An 18,046-nucleotide genomic window follows, 5' to 3' on the forward strand; every position below is an offset into this window, starting at 1 on the left:
TGGGAGAAGGAAATGGCAACCCACTCCAATACTTACTCTTGCCTGAGAAATCCCACCGACAGAGGAGCCTGGTGGGCTCCAGTCCATGGGGTCGCAAAGGAGTTGGACAGACCGAGTGACTAAACAACAACATGTATAAAATAGATAACCAATAAGAAACTACAGTATAGCACAGAAAACTCAATACTCTGTAATGGCCTATATGGGAAAAGAATCTAAAAAAGAGTGGATATATGTTTATATATAACTGATTCACTTTGCTGTACACCTGCAACTAACACAATATTGAAAATACACTATACTTGAATAAAAATTAAAAATGAAAGAACACAAAGAGGGCACTGTGGTTGGGCCATATTTGGCTCCGTTAAGAGTGCTATCACTGAGGGATGGGGGCACTTCATGTTGTCTGAAAGACTGTGAATCTGGTACTAAATCCTTTCATGGATATGGTGTAGTGACCATGAGTGTGGTAGCAAGTCAACATTTAGGAGGCCCAGAGGGAAGTCTTCCTGGGTAGGACCCAGATAGGGAGATACTTAAAATAAAGGAAATACACAGCTCAATGAGGCTGAAAATGCAGACTAAAGTTATGGTCTGAAGACCTTGGTTTGGGGAGAAGTATATAAAGAAGTCAGATGAGGTAGGCTCAGAATTATAATTAGGATACTGGTGAAAAGATGTTTTAGGGTGTTCTGGGTCTTAAATGACAATCTCTGGTTGAGGTCCAATGTGAAATGTGTGTTCTGGGCTTTGGGGTTTAAAATAGATGGTTAGACATAGAAGACAGTACCAAAGGCTCAAAGATGTTTTTTGCTTCTCTGCTTATGCCTCTTTGGGTTTGTGTTTCTCAGCAGCTGTCTCAGAATGTCGTTTTCTAGTTTCTCTTGTTATGGCTTTCCACATCCGTATCTCTGAGAACCTGTTGGTCATCTCTGTTCTTCTCAGTCGCTTCCTCAACATATTTCTCTGTATGTGGCTCTCACAATCACCATCTTTGTATATCCATGCCTGGGTTCTAGAATCTGGTTCTTTGTCCCTTCCTTTGTCTGTGTCTGTACTGAAATTACTTCTTTTTCCAACTGAACTTTCCAACTTCCCTCTCGGAAGGCATGAACCTTTTATTATTCCTCTGATTATTTTATTATTCTTCTATTATCCCTAGTGCCCCACACAGAGGCTGGCATATAGGAGTCTCTCCGATATATTTATACTTGAACGGAGGCTTTTTCCGAGGAGTAAGGAACACATTCTCAATCTCCTGTCCCCCTCCCCCCAGCAGAGCTGCAGGCCTGACCAAAGGCCCGGGGGTGTGGTAGTGTTGCGACGCGGCTATTCGCTGTTTTTCCCCGGGTGTAGAGACTTTCTGCCTGGACCTTGCCGGGACCGGCCTTGCCCCCGCGGCGGGTGACGCGAGAGGCCAGCACCCACTTGATTGGCTGAGCGGCGGACCGCCCACCTCGCCGGCCCCGCCCCGCGGCTCCGCCCCGGCCAAGCAGCGAATCACCGACAGTCCAGCCCGTAGAGAGGCCTGAACAAGATGGCAGCTGCTTGTCGGAGCGTGAAGGTAAGTGGGTTTTCGCCCTTCTGCACCCACTGGGACGGCGCAGCCATAGAACCAGCGGGGAGAGATCGGTGCTGGGAGAAAGCGTCACTCTTATCTAGGCCTGTTATTGCGACGGTGGGGCTCGGGAGGTGAAGGTCAACTCTCCGGGGCACGTGCATGTGCCCTGGATGTGGATGTGCACTGGCTGGCTGTCTGAGGATGAGACACCCAGAGGGTCCCATCGTTAAGATGAGGAGGCACATCTGGGTCAAGTCGCGGCGGTGACCGGGAGCCTCCCTCGCAGAAGCCTGGAGAATGGGTGGGGGTGGTCCGCACAGTGTAGTTGTTGACCGAGCTCCTCTTCACAGGGTCTGGTTGCCTTAATAACCGGCGGAGCCTCAGGCCTAGGCTTGGCCACAGCGGAGCGACTGGTGGGGCAGGGGGCCACTGCTGTACTTTTGGACCTGCCCAACTCAGATGGGGAGACCCAGGCCAAGAAGTTAGGGAAGAGCTGCGCCTTTGCCCCAGCCGACGTAAGTGGGGTTACCTCACCTCTCCCATGGGGTTCCTTTTCATAAAGGTGCCTGTCTTTGTGGGCAATGGACTCATCTCCTTTTCCCTTTTGGTCTGAGCTGTTTTCATACGCCTCCGGATAAAGAATTTCTAAAGCTGTGATTCACAACAGGGAGGAGGGCGGGGAGGGAGGTTGGAGATTAGCCATATCAGAATCTCCTCAAGGAGATATGTAGAGTTATTGTGCCCTGTAATTTTAATATTTACAAAGTCAAAAAACTTATCCTGAAACAAACTACAGAAAGTGAAGTTTGACAAAATCATATTAGCAAGTAGGGGTACCAAAAAGTTAGTTTATATTCATATCAATAATTCTCACAACTTATCTGATCCACAGCAGTTGAGAATCTCCAGGGGTATGTAAGTTTATCAAAAGAGGGTATAGATTTCAAAGATGTTTTGAAACACTGCTCTGTAATACCTAACATTTTCACCTTTGTCTCACTCTAGAGTTTTCTTTCCTTGGTCTCTCCCTTGCTTACACAGTCACTCGAAGACTGGATTTGCCCTGCGCCCCCAACCCCCTGCATGACTTAGTGGTATGTGTGTGATGGTAGATGAATACCTTCTCCACTTTTCCCTTTGAAGGTGACCTCAGAGAAGGATGTGCAAGCAGCCCTGACTCTAGCAAGAGAAAAGTTTGGCCGTGTGGATGTGGCAGTCAACTGTGCAGGCATTGCAGTGGCCAGCAAGACATATAACTTAAAGAAAAGCCAGGCCCATACCTTGGAGGACTTTCAGCGAGTTATCAATGTAAGGCCTTAGAGGTTCTCCAGGGGTAGTAGTAAGAAGTATCTGACTGTGAGTGTCCCCACACCCACAAAAGGCTACCTCTGCTTCAAGTCCTATATCATGTCTCTTCTGGTCCTCCAGGTGAATCTCATAGGCACCTTCAATGTGATCCGCCTGGTGGCTGGTGAGATGGGCCAGAACGAACCAGACCAGGGAGGCCAACGTGGGGTCATCATCAATACAGCCAGCGTAGCTGCCTTTGAGGGCCAGGTGTGTGAGTAGGGACAAGGCTTGTACCTTGGTGACTTGTTGGGGGCCCTGCCCCCTATGACCTCCACTCCCTCTCCAGGTTGGACAAGCTGCATACTCTGCTTCCAAGGGGGGCATAGTGGGCATGACATTGCCCATTGCTCGGGATCTGGCTCCCATGGGTATCCGGGTGATGACCATTGCTCCAGGTAGACATATCCCCTCCCTGCCACACCTGGGATTGGGTGGGATCTGTGGACAATTGAGCAGGGAAGTTATCTACCATCTAAACAGCAGCAGCCTTCTATCTCTGGACATAGGGAAGCACCACAAGTAGAGTTACGGTGAGGAGGGACCAGGGAGATATAAAAGTGAGGGTGGGTCTCTGATTCTGGCTGTCTTATCTAGGCCTATTTGGCACCCCGCTGTTGACCACCCTCCCAGATAAAGTGCGCAACTTCCTGGCCAGCCAGGTGCCCTTCCCCAGCCGACTTGGTGACCCTGCCGAGTATGCTCATCTGGTACAGGCCATCATCGAGAACTCATTCCTCAATGGAGAAGTCATCCGGCTGGATGGGGCCATCCGCATGCAGCCTTGAAGGGGGAAGGCAGAGAGAACAAAGGTTCCTCTGTCCTTCCCCCTCCTGGAGTGCTCTACTCCAGTTTGGAAGGAAGCCCAGTAGCCATTTTGTAACCTCTGCCTATCAGTCACCCTGTGTGCCTAATAAAGTCTCTGTTTCTCACGGAGGAGTGAGCAGCACTGTGTGCTGGGGGAGTTGGCATGGGGAAGAAATGTGAATGGGTGAAGACTGACAGGGTTGGATGCTCAGAACCCATGGGTGGGGTGGGAATGGCAGTACCTTACACCTTTTGTGTCCTATTACAACATGTAACCTTGATTTTAGTGAGTAACTTTATTACCCAGGGTCAGAGGTGGGGTACTGGCTCAGCTCTCTTCCATTGGGAAATGGATTGGGGAGGGAGGGTCTGTAGTATTTTTCTCTCTGTTAGCTTCTGTGAGCTTGATGGTGGAGGTGGGAGAGGACCATCCTGAGCTCAGCGGCTGCTGGTGTTAAATTGCAGATGATATTGGGCTGTAGGTTGATTGGTATAGATTATTGAATTCAGATAATTCTGCCTGTAAAAGAAATCCAGAAGCCTCAGCTAATGGGCTTTCCCTGGCCCTTGCCATCCCTCCCTACCCTCCCTTGGCATTCATCCTTGCTGCCACCCACTAGAACTCACTGGGCGTTTTGCTCCATAGCCAGCTGCTGGTTGAAGGAGCCCAGTCCCCTCCGAAATTCAGCACACAGCTCCCTTTCCTGCTCTTCTAGCTCCTTTGCTGCCTGGGCCAAGTTTATGGCCTGGCTTTCCCATTTGGCATCCAGTGCTTGTTCAGCTTGGCGCTGTGCTTCCTTTTCATGGTGTTGTGTCTCCTGTACTTTCCTGATGGTGGCTCTCTGCTCTGGAGTCATGCCCTTCCAGCAATAGGGCAGGACTCTGTGGGGAGCCACGGGGTTTTGGGCAACCTGCGGGTTCTCAGTCAGTAGGTCACTTGTGATCTGGTTCTGGACCTCCACGAGATTCGCCTCCTGTTGTCGCTGATGCTCTTGGCCCTGCTGCTCAGCCAGCTTAACTGCCTGGTGGGGCCCCCAAATGTGAGCGTTTGGATGCCCAACCTCAGGGAGCTCTCAGTCACAGGGGGAGGGGGAGACATGGCCCTACTCTCCCCCATCTAAGGGAGAGAAGGAAGAGATACTGCATGGCCTTTGAGTGACTTAAGGTGGGGGAAGGGGTGGAATGGGCAGGGAACTCCTTTGCCCTCTGGAAGCCCTTAGACTGAGAGACTGGGGAAAGGAGGGCAGTGTTCTGTTCTCAGATCATCCTGAGCCTGGAGGTGGGGAAGGGGACCTCCTGCCCTGAGAGGGCCCTAGGGTGAAGGGGGAAGTCCCCAGGTAGATGAGAGGGCTGGTTTGATCGGTAGATTGGGGAAGCCTGGTGCCCTGGATGGTTCTTATGCTGTACATACCTGCGCTTTGTTGGCACTGGCCGTGGCAGCCATCATGGCTATGCGGCAGGACTCCTCCAGCTTGGCTAGTTGGGCAGCCCGCATGTCCATAGCTAGGCGTAGCTGGTCATTGAGCATGTCTACACAAAGAAATATGGCCAGGGCACTGTCATTCAGCCATTTGTTCAGCAAGCTTTGTGAATGTATGTTTATGCGTGTGCAAGCTATGTCTATGTATGTTTGGGAGTGGGGTAATGTCCTCATTGTAGGGATGTGTGGAAGCAGCTACTCTTTGGGGCTAGGGATAATAAAAGTGACAGCCACAAGGATTTCTCAGGTGCCTCACTGAAAGATGCTTCCAATGGACCTGGGTCTCAATGCCAGCTCTGTTGCTTCGGAGCTATGTGACCTGGGGAAATTATTTCATCTCTGAGCTTCAGACTAAGGGCTAGGCTGCAGGCACAGCATGAGCAAAAGTATTGAAAGTGCTTCAGTCCAGCTACAGTGGTCTCCATGCTGTTACTAGAACATGCCAGACATTTCTGCCTTAGGGATTTGTAATAAATGATGCTCTTGTCTCATGTTCTTTTGCTTCCTTCAGGTCTTTGCTCACTTTGCTCCTCAGTGAGGCCTTCTGTCTTTCCTACCTAAAATTGCCACCTGCCTGACCCCAAAATTTATCCTCCTCTGATTTATTTTTCTCCCTAGCATTTATCGCCATCCAATATACCTTACATTTTACTTAATTATTTTTGTCTATTGCCTGTCTCTACTCACTACAAGGTAACCTTTGTAAAAGCAGGGACGTTTGTCTGTTTTATCCACTGCCATACACTAGCACCTATATCAGAGCCTGGTACATAGTGGGTGCTCCGTAAATATCAAATAAGGAAGTGAAGAAACAGCATGATCTGTATCTTAAATTACAAGTAGTCTGCTCTTGCTGGGGCGTAAAATGCAAGTGACTAGGGAGCTCTACAGGGGCCAAACTAAGGACTGGAAACTTGACCCTGAAGGTGATGGCGAATATGGAAGGATTTTAAGTAAGGGGGTGACATGGTTAGATTTGCATTTTAGAAGGCTCCTTTTGGTGCCAGTATAAAGGACAGTGAGGCTGGTGGGAGACAGTGGAGGTAGGGAAGCCATCTTGGAGGCTATGGCAGTAGGCCAGCTGAGAGGGCTGAAACCAGGACAGTGATGGAAAGGATGCAGGGGAAATATATGGAGGTTTCATCAGCAGAATTTGATGGATTGGATTAGGGAGTAAGGGAGAGCAAAAGACTTGGATGCTTCCCAGGGTCCTGGCTGGGATGACTCCGTGCATGATGTGGCCACCTCTGGAACTAGAGGATACAGAATGCAGAGCAGGTTAGGGATCACTGATGAATTCTCTTTAGGAAGCTGAATTGGAGGTGGTCAGCAGCCACCTGGATATCTGACTGCAGGTAAAGAGTCCTCAGCATAGAGATGGTGATGTGGTAGCTGAAACCAGAATGAGGGTCGAGGGCACCTGAGGCAAGTATACAGGGTAAGGAGAGCAGTGTGCCAAGGACAAAGTCTCTAGAAGGAAGAGGAATGATCGGAGAGCTATAGCAGAATATGCTGTCACAGAAGCCAAGGAAGAGAGAGGTTTAAGAAGGAAGATGTGATAAGAGTCAAGTGTAGCAAGAAAGTCCAAGTAAAGGAGAAAAGACTGAACAGAGCCTCTTGTACCTGATAACACAAAGGGCATTGATGATTTTTGTAAGAGTAGTGTCAGTGCAGGTGTGTGGGGAGAAATAAGATCTCAGGAGTTGAAGTGTGACTGGAAAGTTAGGAAGGAATGACAGCAAGTGGAGACAGATTTTTCAAAAAGTATGGCTGTAAAGGAAAAGAGCTAGCTCATAGCATCTACAGGAATCAGAATGGAGAGAGGCTTTTGTTTTATTCTTAAGGAGGGTTATACAGAGACTTCCCTGTTGGTCCAGTGGTTAAGAATCCTGCCGGTTCAGGGGACATGGGTTCAATCCCTGGTCTGGGAAGATTCCACATCCCTCGGGGCAACTGGGCCCATGTGCCACAACTACTGAAGCTGTGCACCCTAGAGCCCATGCTCCACAACAAGAAAAAGTCCTTGCGCAGCAACAAAGACCCAGCACAGCCAAAAAGAAATAAAAAATTTAAAAAGTTTTTTAAAAAAGGGTTAGACATAAGCATGTTTATAGCCTTCACAGAATACGGCCAGTGGAAAGTGTTGAGAACCTCAGGGCCAGGGCATACCTGAGGGAGCACAACCTGCATGGGAGGCAGGGGAAATGGGGTCCAGAGCATAGGTTAAAGGCTTGGCTCTGGAGAGGCACAGGGACAGACTTCGGAGACTGGATGGCAGGGGAAGGGAGGATAGGGGTGCCTGGTTTCCTTTTGGTCTTCATAGCAACTCAAATAGGAAAGGTCACCCCGTTTCCAGATAAGGTCCAGAGGTGAAGTAAAATGCCTAAGGTTACACAGCCAGCGCTTAGTAAGTTAGAATCCAGATCTCTCAAGGAATCAGCTCATGCTCCTTTCATGACACTACACAGACTCTCCCCCAGCATTCTGCTGTTCTGTTGCCTACCTCTACCTTCTTGTACACCTGCCTGTTGTCACTAGGTAGCTGGCCCCCGGTGCCACTGCAGCTACTTTTTGGTGATTTGGTAATCACCAAATACTCCTAATTTCTCAATCTAATAGGTTTCTTTTCCTATCTGAACTTTTCTGAGGGCATTTGACATTGATGACTCCCTCTCTGAAACCTCCCTTGGCCCCTGAGTCCCCATTTTCTCATGGTGACAGAGCAAATATGGTGTAGCAATCAAGAGTGTGGGCTCTGGAGCCAACCTGCCACTGAGTTCACTTCCCCCCTCCATGACCCACTAGCTGTATGATTTTGGGCAACTTAATATCTCTGTTCTTCAGTTCTTTCAGTTTCCTCCACAGAAAATAGGGATATCACTAGTACTTGCCTCATAGGGTTGTTGAAGATGAAATAAGTTAATACATGGTAGAAAGCTTGGCACTGTATCTGGTACCCAGTAAGGGTTAGCTCTTCCTCTTGCTGCCCACTCTGCCTAGAATGGCCTTTTCTCATTCACTCTCTGCCTTGCCAAAATTGTACCCAGTTTTCTAAAATTTGGTTCCTGACAGCTGGCCTGTGCCAACCCCCTACCATCCCTCCCTTCCCCTGTGAGAACTAACACTCCCATCTTGATGTTCCCTCTGTGTCCTATGGACTTCCCTCATAGCTCAGTTGATAAAGAATCTGGCTGCAATGCAGGAGACCCTGGTTCAATTCCTGGGTGGGGAAGATCCTCTGGAGAAGGGATAGGCTACCCACTCCAGTGTTCTTGGACTTCCCTTATGGCTCAGCTGGTAAAGAATCCGCCTGCAATGTGGGAGACCTGGGTTCGATCCCTGGGTTGGGAAGATCCCTGGAGAAGGGAAAGGCTACCCACTCCAGTATTCTGGCTTGGAGAATTCCATGGACTGTATAGTCCATGGGGTTGCAAAGAGTCAGACACGACTGAGTGACGTCCTGTATATATTTCTATCACAGTACCTGTCATAGTACCTAATGCAGTGTTAAAGCATAGATATTTGCTGGTAAATAACTTGTGCATGTGTTTTTCTTTTTACTCTAAACTGATTTTCTGGAAGTCCTGGTTCTGTGGGTTTCTGGAGGGCAGGGTGCCTGTCTTGTTTATTTTGGTCTTCAGTTGTTCATTCAATGATGATTTTGTTGAACTCCTGACACTGGCAGGCAATGTACTAGGTAACTGGGATATAGAGGTGGAAACGAAAGATGTGGTTCATCTTCAGTGAGCTGACATTTGGGGGGAGAAAGACATTCCACAAATACCTCTATGGTAAGTGGTATAACAAAACACTGTGCTACAACAGGGGTGGTTTTAAAGGTGAGTGGTGTGAGTAGGTAAGAGATGGTCCTTGCCCTTACTCTAATGGAAGAGGGGAACATGGCCACAGATGTCAGAGTAATAGTAGCTACTGGTTATTGTAGCTACTATTCTACTGATGCTTGTGCTTTACTTACAGCGTCTCATTTCATTCTCACATGAGCTGTGTGGTATGGATAATTTCCTCATTTTAAAGATAAGCAAACTGAAGCACACAGAGAGGAGGGTTCATTTCCCAAAACTAGCTAGTAAGTGGCAGGACCATTAGGTTTGTCTCTACTCTGCTGTCTCCAGGTAATGGAGTGCCAGGCTATCAGGGATCAATGGCTACACTGTCAGTTGATGAAGGAGATTGGGACCTTTCAGCATCAGCCCTTATGTGAAACTGGACCTGCCCACACAGTTCTGGTCTTCCACTCAGGATGCCTCCCCACTGGGCCTCAGGTCACGACCTGGAGGGCCTCGCTACTTACCTGCACAGTTCTCATCAACTCTGGCTTGCTGTTGCTCTTGTAGCTGCCTCTCCAGGCTGTATTGGAACTGCTCCTGCTGCATTCTCAGATATGTGGCCCTCTCCAGATCTTCCCCAGAGAAGCACTGCAGGCTGGCTTGGCCATAGTAGGGAGCATTGTCACCAAGATAAGCTGGAAACTCCCTCCAGAGTTGGTTTGAATTCCAGAAGTCTAATTCACACCTGTTCCTGAGTTTCTGCCTCTGTTCTCTAAAGTTTTGGACTTTCTTGGCCAGCCGACGTGTCCGTTCTGCCTGTTCCTTCTCTAGCATCTGAGCCACCAGATCATATCGCACCTGGTTGGTACCTGGGGTGGTGGGTAGGGGCATGGAGAAGGCCCCACAGGAGAGACAGCCTATTCAGCACAGCCACTGCTCCCAAAGGCCCGTCTGGTTTGTCTTACCACACCCCCCAGACCTCAGGCTGCACTCCAGAGCAGAACTGCCCTGCCTTAGCCCACTCAGGTCCTTGCTTTTCCCCCTTGGCTGGCCTCCGGCCTTGGGCTTTTTACCATAAGCTGCCTCCTTGCTCCGTTCTGTTGCCTCCTGAAGCTTTCGTTCTTCCACCTGGTTGTTCAGGGCTTCAACATCCACCTGATCCCAAAGAAATGGGCTAAATCAAGGTAGGAGCTCAGCAGTGGGCCTCAAATGCTCTAACACAGACTGCTCAGAATTTATCTGCCTCAAAATCCTCCTATAGGATCCACAGTATCTACTGGATAATGTCCCACCATCTCACCATGGTTTGTAAGTCCCTCGGTGGTCTAGCCTCTGCCTCCAGCCTCTTCTCACCCTCTTCCCTTCTCCCACCCTCAGGAGCTCTGCTTACAGTTCTCTACATACATATCTTATGCTGTTTCATACTGGTAGCCTTTGCTCCAGCAGCTCCCTCCACTTGGAACACTCTTTCCTCCCCTTTTTACCCAAACTCCTATTCATCCCTTAAGACCAGCTGAGACTTTCCTGATCCCTCCAGCAGGTGCTACTCCCATAGAACCTAGGACCCACTATCCTCATTACCTTGAACTTTGCCTCTATTGATTGTCTCCTAGGCTGTGAGCTTGCCAAGGGCAGAGACTGGGCCTTAGTCAGCTTTGTGTCCCTATTGCCTAACCCAGTGCTTGGCACAGAACAGGCCTTGAAACGTTTGCCAACTAGCTCTCAAGTCACACCACTCATCCACCCACCCAGCAATCTATTTTTTTCTTAACTATCAATATTTTCTCTTTATTTTGATTATAATTCATTTAAAACATTTCAAAATAGTGCAAAAGGGAATACAGCTTAGGGAAGAGTAAGTGTCCCTCCCATCAGTTACCAGTTTCTTATGTAGCCTTCCAGAGAGTTTTGGCATATGCATGCGATACCAAATATTCTTTATAGACTTCTTTTGGCTCCATTTACTTGTCTCTTGAAAACCACACCACTTGGCCCAGAGTTGACTGGAGAAGAGTCAGCTGTCACTGGCTCCTCTTCCCCTTCACCTCTAGGCCTCTTTCTCAGGCCCTCACCACACGTGGGGGTGGGTGCCTTTTTCCCTTCCTCCCTCCTTTATAACCCTGCAGTCTGCTCGAATCAGGGAGGGGCTGTAATGGGCACGGCTATGTTCTTCTCCTGGTGTAAGAGTGAGGTGACCCCTGGTCCAGAGAAAGTCCCCACTGCCCACTCACCCCCATGACTCTGGTCCTCACATTGAAGAATCGACTCTGTTGCTCCCTTTCTTGATTTCTTCTAGCTTCGATGGCTGCCACCTCCTTGGGATCTGGTGGCAGATCTACCTGATACATCTGGAGCAAGGGCAAGTTGGATGGCCAATCAGTGCTAACCATCATACTTGACTATACCCCCACCCCCATTCCTTTCTCCCCACAGTATCTTACCAGCTATTGATTCCTACTGATTTTACTTCCTGACATATTTCATATCTGTGTTTTCCATCTCTGCTGTCACAACCCTAATTCAGGCCTCACAAGCTGGTGCCAGATAATGTTCCCAGGAACCTCACTGGGCTCCCTTGCTCCAGTGTTAGGCTCTCTACTGCTTCTCTGCCTTGGCTACCAAAGTGATTTTTCTGAAAGCAAATCTGACCATGGCACACCTCAGCTTAAAAGCTTTGAAAGCATCTATAAAGCAAGGGGGCTTCCCAGGTGACTCAATGGTAAAGAATCTGCCTGCCAGTGCAGGAGATGCAGGAGGGAAGATCCCCTGGAGGAGGAAATGACAGCCCGCTCCAGTATTCTTGCCTGGAGAATCCAATGGATGGTGGAGCCTGGTGGGCTACAATGAGTTGAACAGGACTGAGCATGCATGCATGGCATAAACCAAATTGTTCCCCAATGTTTTTGTTTATGAGTCTTCATGATCTGATTCCTGCTCACCTTTCCAAGTCTCAAACTGATTTACAACATCCCTTTTGCATTACGCTCTATTTAGTTTTTTCTGTTTTAGTAAAGGCCACCACCGTTCCCCCTTTATTTTTATTACTTATGCTGTAGTCAAATTAAAGGCTTAAATTTGCCTGTATTCCTTTGTATTTTGGGAAGCCCAGCCAAAGCCACAGTCAAAATCTCTTGCTAACATAAATCTGATCATGTCTTGCACCTGCTTAAAATCCTCCATTGGCTTCCTGCCACAGTTAGAATTAGACCCAAACCCCTTACTGTGGGCTTTCAAGATTCGGTTCCTGCACACCTCTCCAGTTCATCTCATGCCTCCCTCTTCCTTGTTTACTGTTCTCCAGGTACGCTGGCTTCCTATCAAGTCCTCCAACACTACAACTGTTCCCACCTCAGGGCCTTTATACATTGCATTCCTTTGCTTGGAATACCATTCATCAACTCCTTCTACAGCTAGTTCCAACCTCACTCATTCACTGTCTAACCATTTTGTAACTGAAATATTTGATGCACACAGGGGAATTATATATAAGCCATATGTAACTTAGGAAGCGTGATAAAAGAGACCCATGAACCAACTCCCCAGTTAAGAAATAGAACATGATTAATACTATTTAAGTGTCTTGTGTCTGTTCTCCCTCATCCTTACCCCAAGAACCACTATCCAAAATGTCACCATTCCCTTAGTAATATGCACTAATATACCATATATGTGTGTATGATTCCCTGAACAATATTTTAAAACATTCTGTCTTGAACCTCGATGGAGTATCACACAGTATGCATTCTTCTGCATCTTGTTTTTTTCACCCATGTTCATTTATCAATTAACAAATATTCGTGAAGTGCCTACTGACAGACAATCCCTTAAGCGTTTGAGAGACATCAAGGAGCAAAAGTGACAAAAATCTGAGTCCTTGTGATAGTTACTTTCTAGTGGGGACAGACAAGACTAGAGAGAGTACATTAAATAGTTTGTAAGAAGATGATCAGTGCTTTGGGAAAAAATATAGAGCAGGATAAGGGGAATTGGAAGTGCTAAGGAAATGGGGAGAGTGTTGCAATTTTAAATATGGAAGTCAGGGGAGGCATAACTGGGAAAGAAATAGTGGAAGAAGGTGAGGGAGTCTCCTATGCAGATAACTAGGAGGAGAGCACTGCAGGTAGAGGGAACAAGTGCAGAGGCCTTAAGGTGGACACAAGAGGCACACACACATTCAAGAGGACAGCAGGGAGGCAAGTGTGTGAATGAAGGAGGAGTGGGAAATAACATTAGATTGGGTGGGGAGATGCAGAGCATGTAGGACTTCACAGACCATTGTAAAGGCTGCAGCTTCTACTCAGAAAAATGGGCAGCCATTGGAGGATTTTGAGCAGTGGGAGTAATGTGTCCTGTCTTTGATTTGTAAAGGATTGCTCTGGCTGGTGTGTTAAGAATAGACTGGAAGGGATGGGAAGGGAGGCTACAGGCAGGGAGACCAGACAGGAGGCTATTGCAGTTGTACAGGCAAGAGATGATGATCACGCCAGGTTAGTAGCAGCAGATGTAGGGAGAAGTGGTCAGATTCTGGATATATTTTGAAGGCAGAGCCAGCAGGACTTCCTGATGGATTGGATGTGCTGTGAGGAAGCAGTGTTAAGAATGACTTCAAGGATTTGGACTGGAGCAGTCAGATGCATTGCTATCAACTAAATAGTCTGTATGGAGAGAATAGAATAGGATGAGAATCTGGAGATTGGTTTTGGAGGTGTTGAGTTTGAAAGGTCAATACCCATTGATAGATACAGATAGTATGGAAAATTTTGTTATTTTTCAAAAAGATTTGCTATTGGGAATTTCCTTGCTGTTCAGTGGTTAGGACTCTGCACTTCCACTTCAGGGGGCATAGGTTTGATCCCTGCTGGGGAACTAAGATCTCACAAGGCCCCCCAAAAGTTTTCTTTGCTATTCCTCCTTACAGGATTCTATATTCTTATCATATTGCCCTCACGATTAGCCACATAATCTGCTTTGCCCTCTGGAAAGTGAGAATTGACAGTGCCATTCCTAAGCAGAACTAAGAGCCATTAAGTGATAGCCATGTTCTCTCTTTACTGCTGTGGGACCAGCAATGTCCCAGGTGAGGGCTGTCCCTTCAGTCTTGGTCCTGGAGTGAAGACAGAGCAGAGATGTAGTCAACCCACAATGGACAAGAAGCAGAGTGAGAAACCTGTCTTTATGAGCTGCTGAGACTTAGAAACATTTTTTAAGTTTATTTGGGCAAAAAACAAATTGGGCACTGCCAAACCAGAAGTGGTTAAGAGCTTAAGGAAAGATGTTTAAAGAGATGGAAAACAAGGAAATTATTTGATTGGCTATAGCTGAAGTGCTTGTTTTATTTGAGAAGGCCTAGTTGACTGTGTTTGGATCGGTTGTTCTTAGGGTTTTTTTTTTAATAGTTTTTAAAGGTTACTTCCCATTAACAGTTAGTACAAAGTATTGGTTTTATTCCCCCTGATGTACAATACATAGCTGAGCCTATCTTACACCCAATAGTTTGTACCTCCCACTCTTTTACCCCTATAGTACCCCTTCCCCATCACTGGTAACCACTAGTTTGTATCTGTAAGTCTGCTCCTTTTGTATTATATTCACTAGTTTGTTGTATGTGTTAGCTTCCACATATAGCCGCTGAGATTTTTTTTTTTTTTTTTTTTTTGTGAAATAAGAGTAAAATTTATTAGCGGTATATGTAAGAAAACTTGTACTTGCTTTTGGGGAGGTGCCTTAAATTTTTTTTTTTCTTTTGTAAGTGCACTGACTAAATAGAAAGACAGAAGTTTCATTCCTAGAATATATTATTCAGGACATTCTTAACATATGTGTGTTTGAGTATTTACATGAAATCCATCATAGCATATAAAGGATATATGTTTAAACAAAAAGGGGAAAAATTATATATTTGTTATTTAGAAGTCAGTTCACACTTGTATTATTAAATCTACTCATTGCTGGTTTAATATAAATTTTATTGTTTTGTTAGTGAGCTGGCTTTTAGAAAATGCATTTATATTTCCACAGGTAAAACAAGTATGTGTCAATTTCTTGGGCAGGCAGTAGAATTCTAAAGTCAAAATACATTCTTATATGAATTATTTCTAAATATTAATCTTATAAGGAATTTAAAATTAAGACCTTCATTAATAAACCTGTACTTATTATTAAATATATGATTGATATGCTTTTTTAAGACCTGGCCTTGTGCCATTTTATACACATATCAGGCTTCTCTGTTAGCCGCTGAGATTTTGAGGTTGTTTGTAACCTCAGCATAATCCACCCCTTCCTGACTGATACAAGGAATGTAAAGCTATGAGGCAGTAAGAGATCTCTAAGGTACTCTAGGTGGATAAGAATGCCTCAGGGGAGATAGGGAGAGGAGGAGCCAGCTCTGGAGGCTGAGTGGCAAGTGAGATGAAGTGAAGTGTGAAAGTCGCTCAGTTGCTTCAGGCTCTGAGAGGCGGAATGGGCTTAAAAACTGGAGTTCCCTGACAAGCTGAGTGAAGAAAGTGCTTTTGGGAGGAGAGAGTGAGCAACTGATGATGGGTTAAATAAGATGAGGACTGAGAACTGACTGATTTGAAGGGGAGGGTTGCTTCTGACCTTGATGAGAACATTTTTGGTGGGGCCTGACTGAAGCGGGTTCAAGAGAGACTAGGACTCTGCAGCACAAACAATCCAGTTTAGTTAATTGCCAAAAAAGAGGAACTTGTAGATTAAGAGAGATATATATACAGCTGGAAGTGTCCCTAGTATATGCCTAGAAGTGGAAGTGCTGGATCATAGGGCATCAGCCTATTTAAACTTTACAAGATAATGTTATTTTCCAAGACTGCACCAATTTATACTTTCACTATAGTGCATATAAACTCTAGCTACACCACATCCTCAGCAACACTTGATGTTACAGACTTTTTAATTTTTGCCAACTTGTGGGTATAAAGTTATAATTATCAATTTTAATTGGCATTTTCCTTATTGCTGATGAGGTTGCAACATCTTTTCATGTGTGTTTTGGGCATTTTTTCTTTCTCTTCTGTGAAGTGCCCATTCATATCTTTTGTTCATTAAAAAATGTTTGTCCTCTTCTTATTAATTTTAGGAGTTTTCTTATGTATTCTGCACATCAATCATTTCTTAGTTTACCTGTGGGAAACATCTTCAATTTGTGGCTTGTGTTTTCACTTTGTTATTATTTTATAATAATTTATGTTTACGATCGATACATACAAAGGAAAATGGTTAACACATATAAGTTATGAAATACAACAACAAAATGAACACCTGCAAACCCTCCACAGAACCCAGATTGATACTTTAGAAGCTTTTTGTGTGCACTTATCATCTTTTCACCTTATGTTATAATTTGGAGGAATTTGAATGCAGTCAAACTTACCAATCTTTTACTTTAAGTTCAGAAGTTTTTATCATTTAAGAAATCCCCTGAGGTGATAAAGATATTCTCCTATATATCCTAAAATTTCTAAAGTTTTGCTTTTCTCATTTAAGTTTTTAATCTATTTAGGAATTGCATTTTGTATATGGTGTGAGAAGTAGGGATCCCATTTGATTTTCTCTCCAAAAAGCTACATTTCATCTTAAATGGAAGTTATTGTTGTTTAGTTGCTAAGTCCTGTCCAACTGTTTTGCCACCCCAAAGTGTAGCCCGCCAGGCTCTGCCATTCATGGGATTTCTAGTTCCTGTCCATTATGAGATTGCTGTCCTTTGGTCATTTTATCCCCTCAGCCTGATCACACCAGTATCTCCCAACTGAACTTCATTTACTCGATTGCATCAACCAGGCTTTCTCATTTTTCTGGACTTGTCCTAAGACTCTTCCCAGCCTCCAGACATCGTTTAAAAAATAGTTACAGGAATGGCTGTAGCAGCCACCAGACCCTTTCCATGTCTAAGTCTAAGCACTGACGCCAGCTTGCTTATATTCCATCTGCCACCACAATATAAGGTCAAACTGAAGGGGAGGATTCCACAGACAGCTTCTTGAACTGCTAACATCATGGCTTAATAAAGAGCAGGTAATAAGGTAATGGGGGATGATGGGATGGAGCAGAGGGATAGAAAAGATGGGAAACAGGAAAGGGACAGAAAGGTCAGGGGCAGAGGGGGAAAAGAGGGAGGAGGGCTACTGGGCGGTTGATAGGGGTAGAGGGCAGAGCAGAGAAAAGGAAGAGAAGCAAGAGACTGGTCAGAGAGGGGATGGAGAGGAGGGAATTGGATGGGAGTGAGGCATGAAAAGACAGATGAAGAGGGGGAAGGGAAGAAGTTATTCGATAAGAGGTGGAGAGCACAGGCTTAGGGACCCTGACTCCCAGGGGTTCACACAAAATACCTTTCTCATCAAGGAGTTCCAATTGTGAAGCTCCCAGGTTAGGTCCAAGACTATAGCGGCAGTCTCTGAACTCTGCTTGGAGAAGAAGGAGAGAGTCGCGCGGGCGGTGGCGGGGCGGGGAGGTGGCGGGTGGCGCGGGTTGGGGTAGTACCTCTGGCCACAGTTTTCCCCAGCCCTTATCCCCGTCGCTCCCGAGTTCCCTCGACTCCATTCACACCTCATCCCCGTTAACACCCTATCCCATGTATAACTCTACCCCACTCCAATTCCAACCTCAGCAAGATTTGAGCTCCTCTAACACGGAATCCTCCTGCTGGCCCCTCCGTCCTCCCCTCCCTGGGGTCATTCCAATTCCCGACCCTTTTCTTGTCTGAACCTTCCCGTCGGCCAGGCAAAAGCCGCAGCCGGGCTCCCACCTTCCTCTTGCCCTGGAGGGCATAACCCTCCTGTGACTTCTGACTTGTCTCAGCAAGGGTCGGCCTCGTCAGCCAGCTTTCCGGGATCCTCAAAGCTGCAGACACCTCACTGCACTGCTTGCCTCCTCAACTATTAGGTCGCTTGTAGCGGCGGTTTGCACTGCCAAGCAACAAGAAAAGGGGGCGGGGCCCGAACGCCAGGCATAACCTCGCGCCTTGGCAACCGATCAACAAAACCGCCATATCTGCCCGAATGCCCCGCCCCTTGGTTCCCGCCCGCGCCGGAAGTCGAAAAT

At 46.6% G+C, this 18,046-nt stretch overlaps 2 protein-coding genes across 6 annotated transcripts; one reads left to right on the forward strand and one right to left on the reverse strand.

Moving 5' to 3' along the window:
- The first annotated feature begins 1,456 nt into the window (after positions 1 to 1,456).
- Positions 1,457 to 3,847, forward strand: HSD17B10 (hydroxysteroid 17-beta dehydrogenase 10). The gene is made up of 6 exons (XM_027533835.1): positions 1,457 to 1,567; positions 1,915 to 2,079; positions 2,708 to 2,872; positions 2,993 to 3,121; positions 3,201 to 3,309; positions 3,509 to 3,847. Exons 1-6 carry the CDS (start codon positions 1,541 to 1,543, stop codon positions 3,697 to 3,699), a joined length of 786 nt encoding a protein of 261 aa, XP_027389636.1. The 5' UTR covers positions 1,457 to 1,540; the 3' UTR covers positions 3,700 to 3,847.
- A 148-nt stretch (positions 3,848 to 3,995) lies between these two features.
- Positions 3,996 to 18,001, reverse strand: RIBC1 (RIB43A domain with coiled-coils 1). Of its 5 annotated transcripts, none has more exons than XM_027533833.1 (8): positions 17,751 to 18,001; positions 17,335 to 17,406; positions 11,239 to 11,334; positions 10,060 to 10,141; positions 9,511 to 9,855; positions 5,130 to 5,248; positions 4,346 to 4,740; positions 3,996 to 4,238 (listed from the first exon to the last, which is right to left on the reverse strand). In XM_027533833.1, exons 2-8 carry the CDS (start codon positions 17,341 to 17,343, stop codon positions 4,157 to 4,159), a joined length of 1,128 nt encoding a protein of 375 aa, XP_027389634.1. In that variant the 5' UTR covers positions 17,344 to 17,406; positions 17,751 to 18,001; the 3' UTR covers positions 3,996 to 4,156. The 5 variants fall into 5 exon arrangements, with proteins under 5 accessions (XP_027389634.1, XP_027389633.1, XP_027389635.1 ...); XM_027533832.1 differs by having other exon boundaries at positions 11,218 to 11,334; positions 17,751 to 18,000; XM_027533834.1 differs by lacking the exon at positions 11,239 to 11,334 and having other exon boundaries at positions 17,751 to 18,000.
- Between the last annotated feature and the right edge of the window lie 45 nt (positions 18,002 to 18,046).

The sequence above is a fragment of the Bos indicus x Bos taurus genome, chromosome X (assembly GCF_003369695.1).
Source record: "Bos indicus x Bos taurus breed Angus x Brahman F1 hybrid chromosome X, Bos_hybrid_MaternalHap_v2.0, whole genome shotgun sequence".
NCBI lineage: Eukaryota > Metazoa > Chordata > Mammalia > Artiodactyla > Bovidae > Bos > Bos indicus x Bos taurus.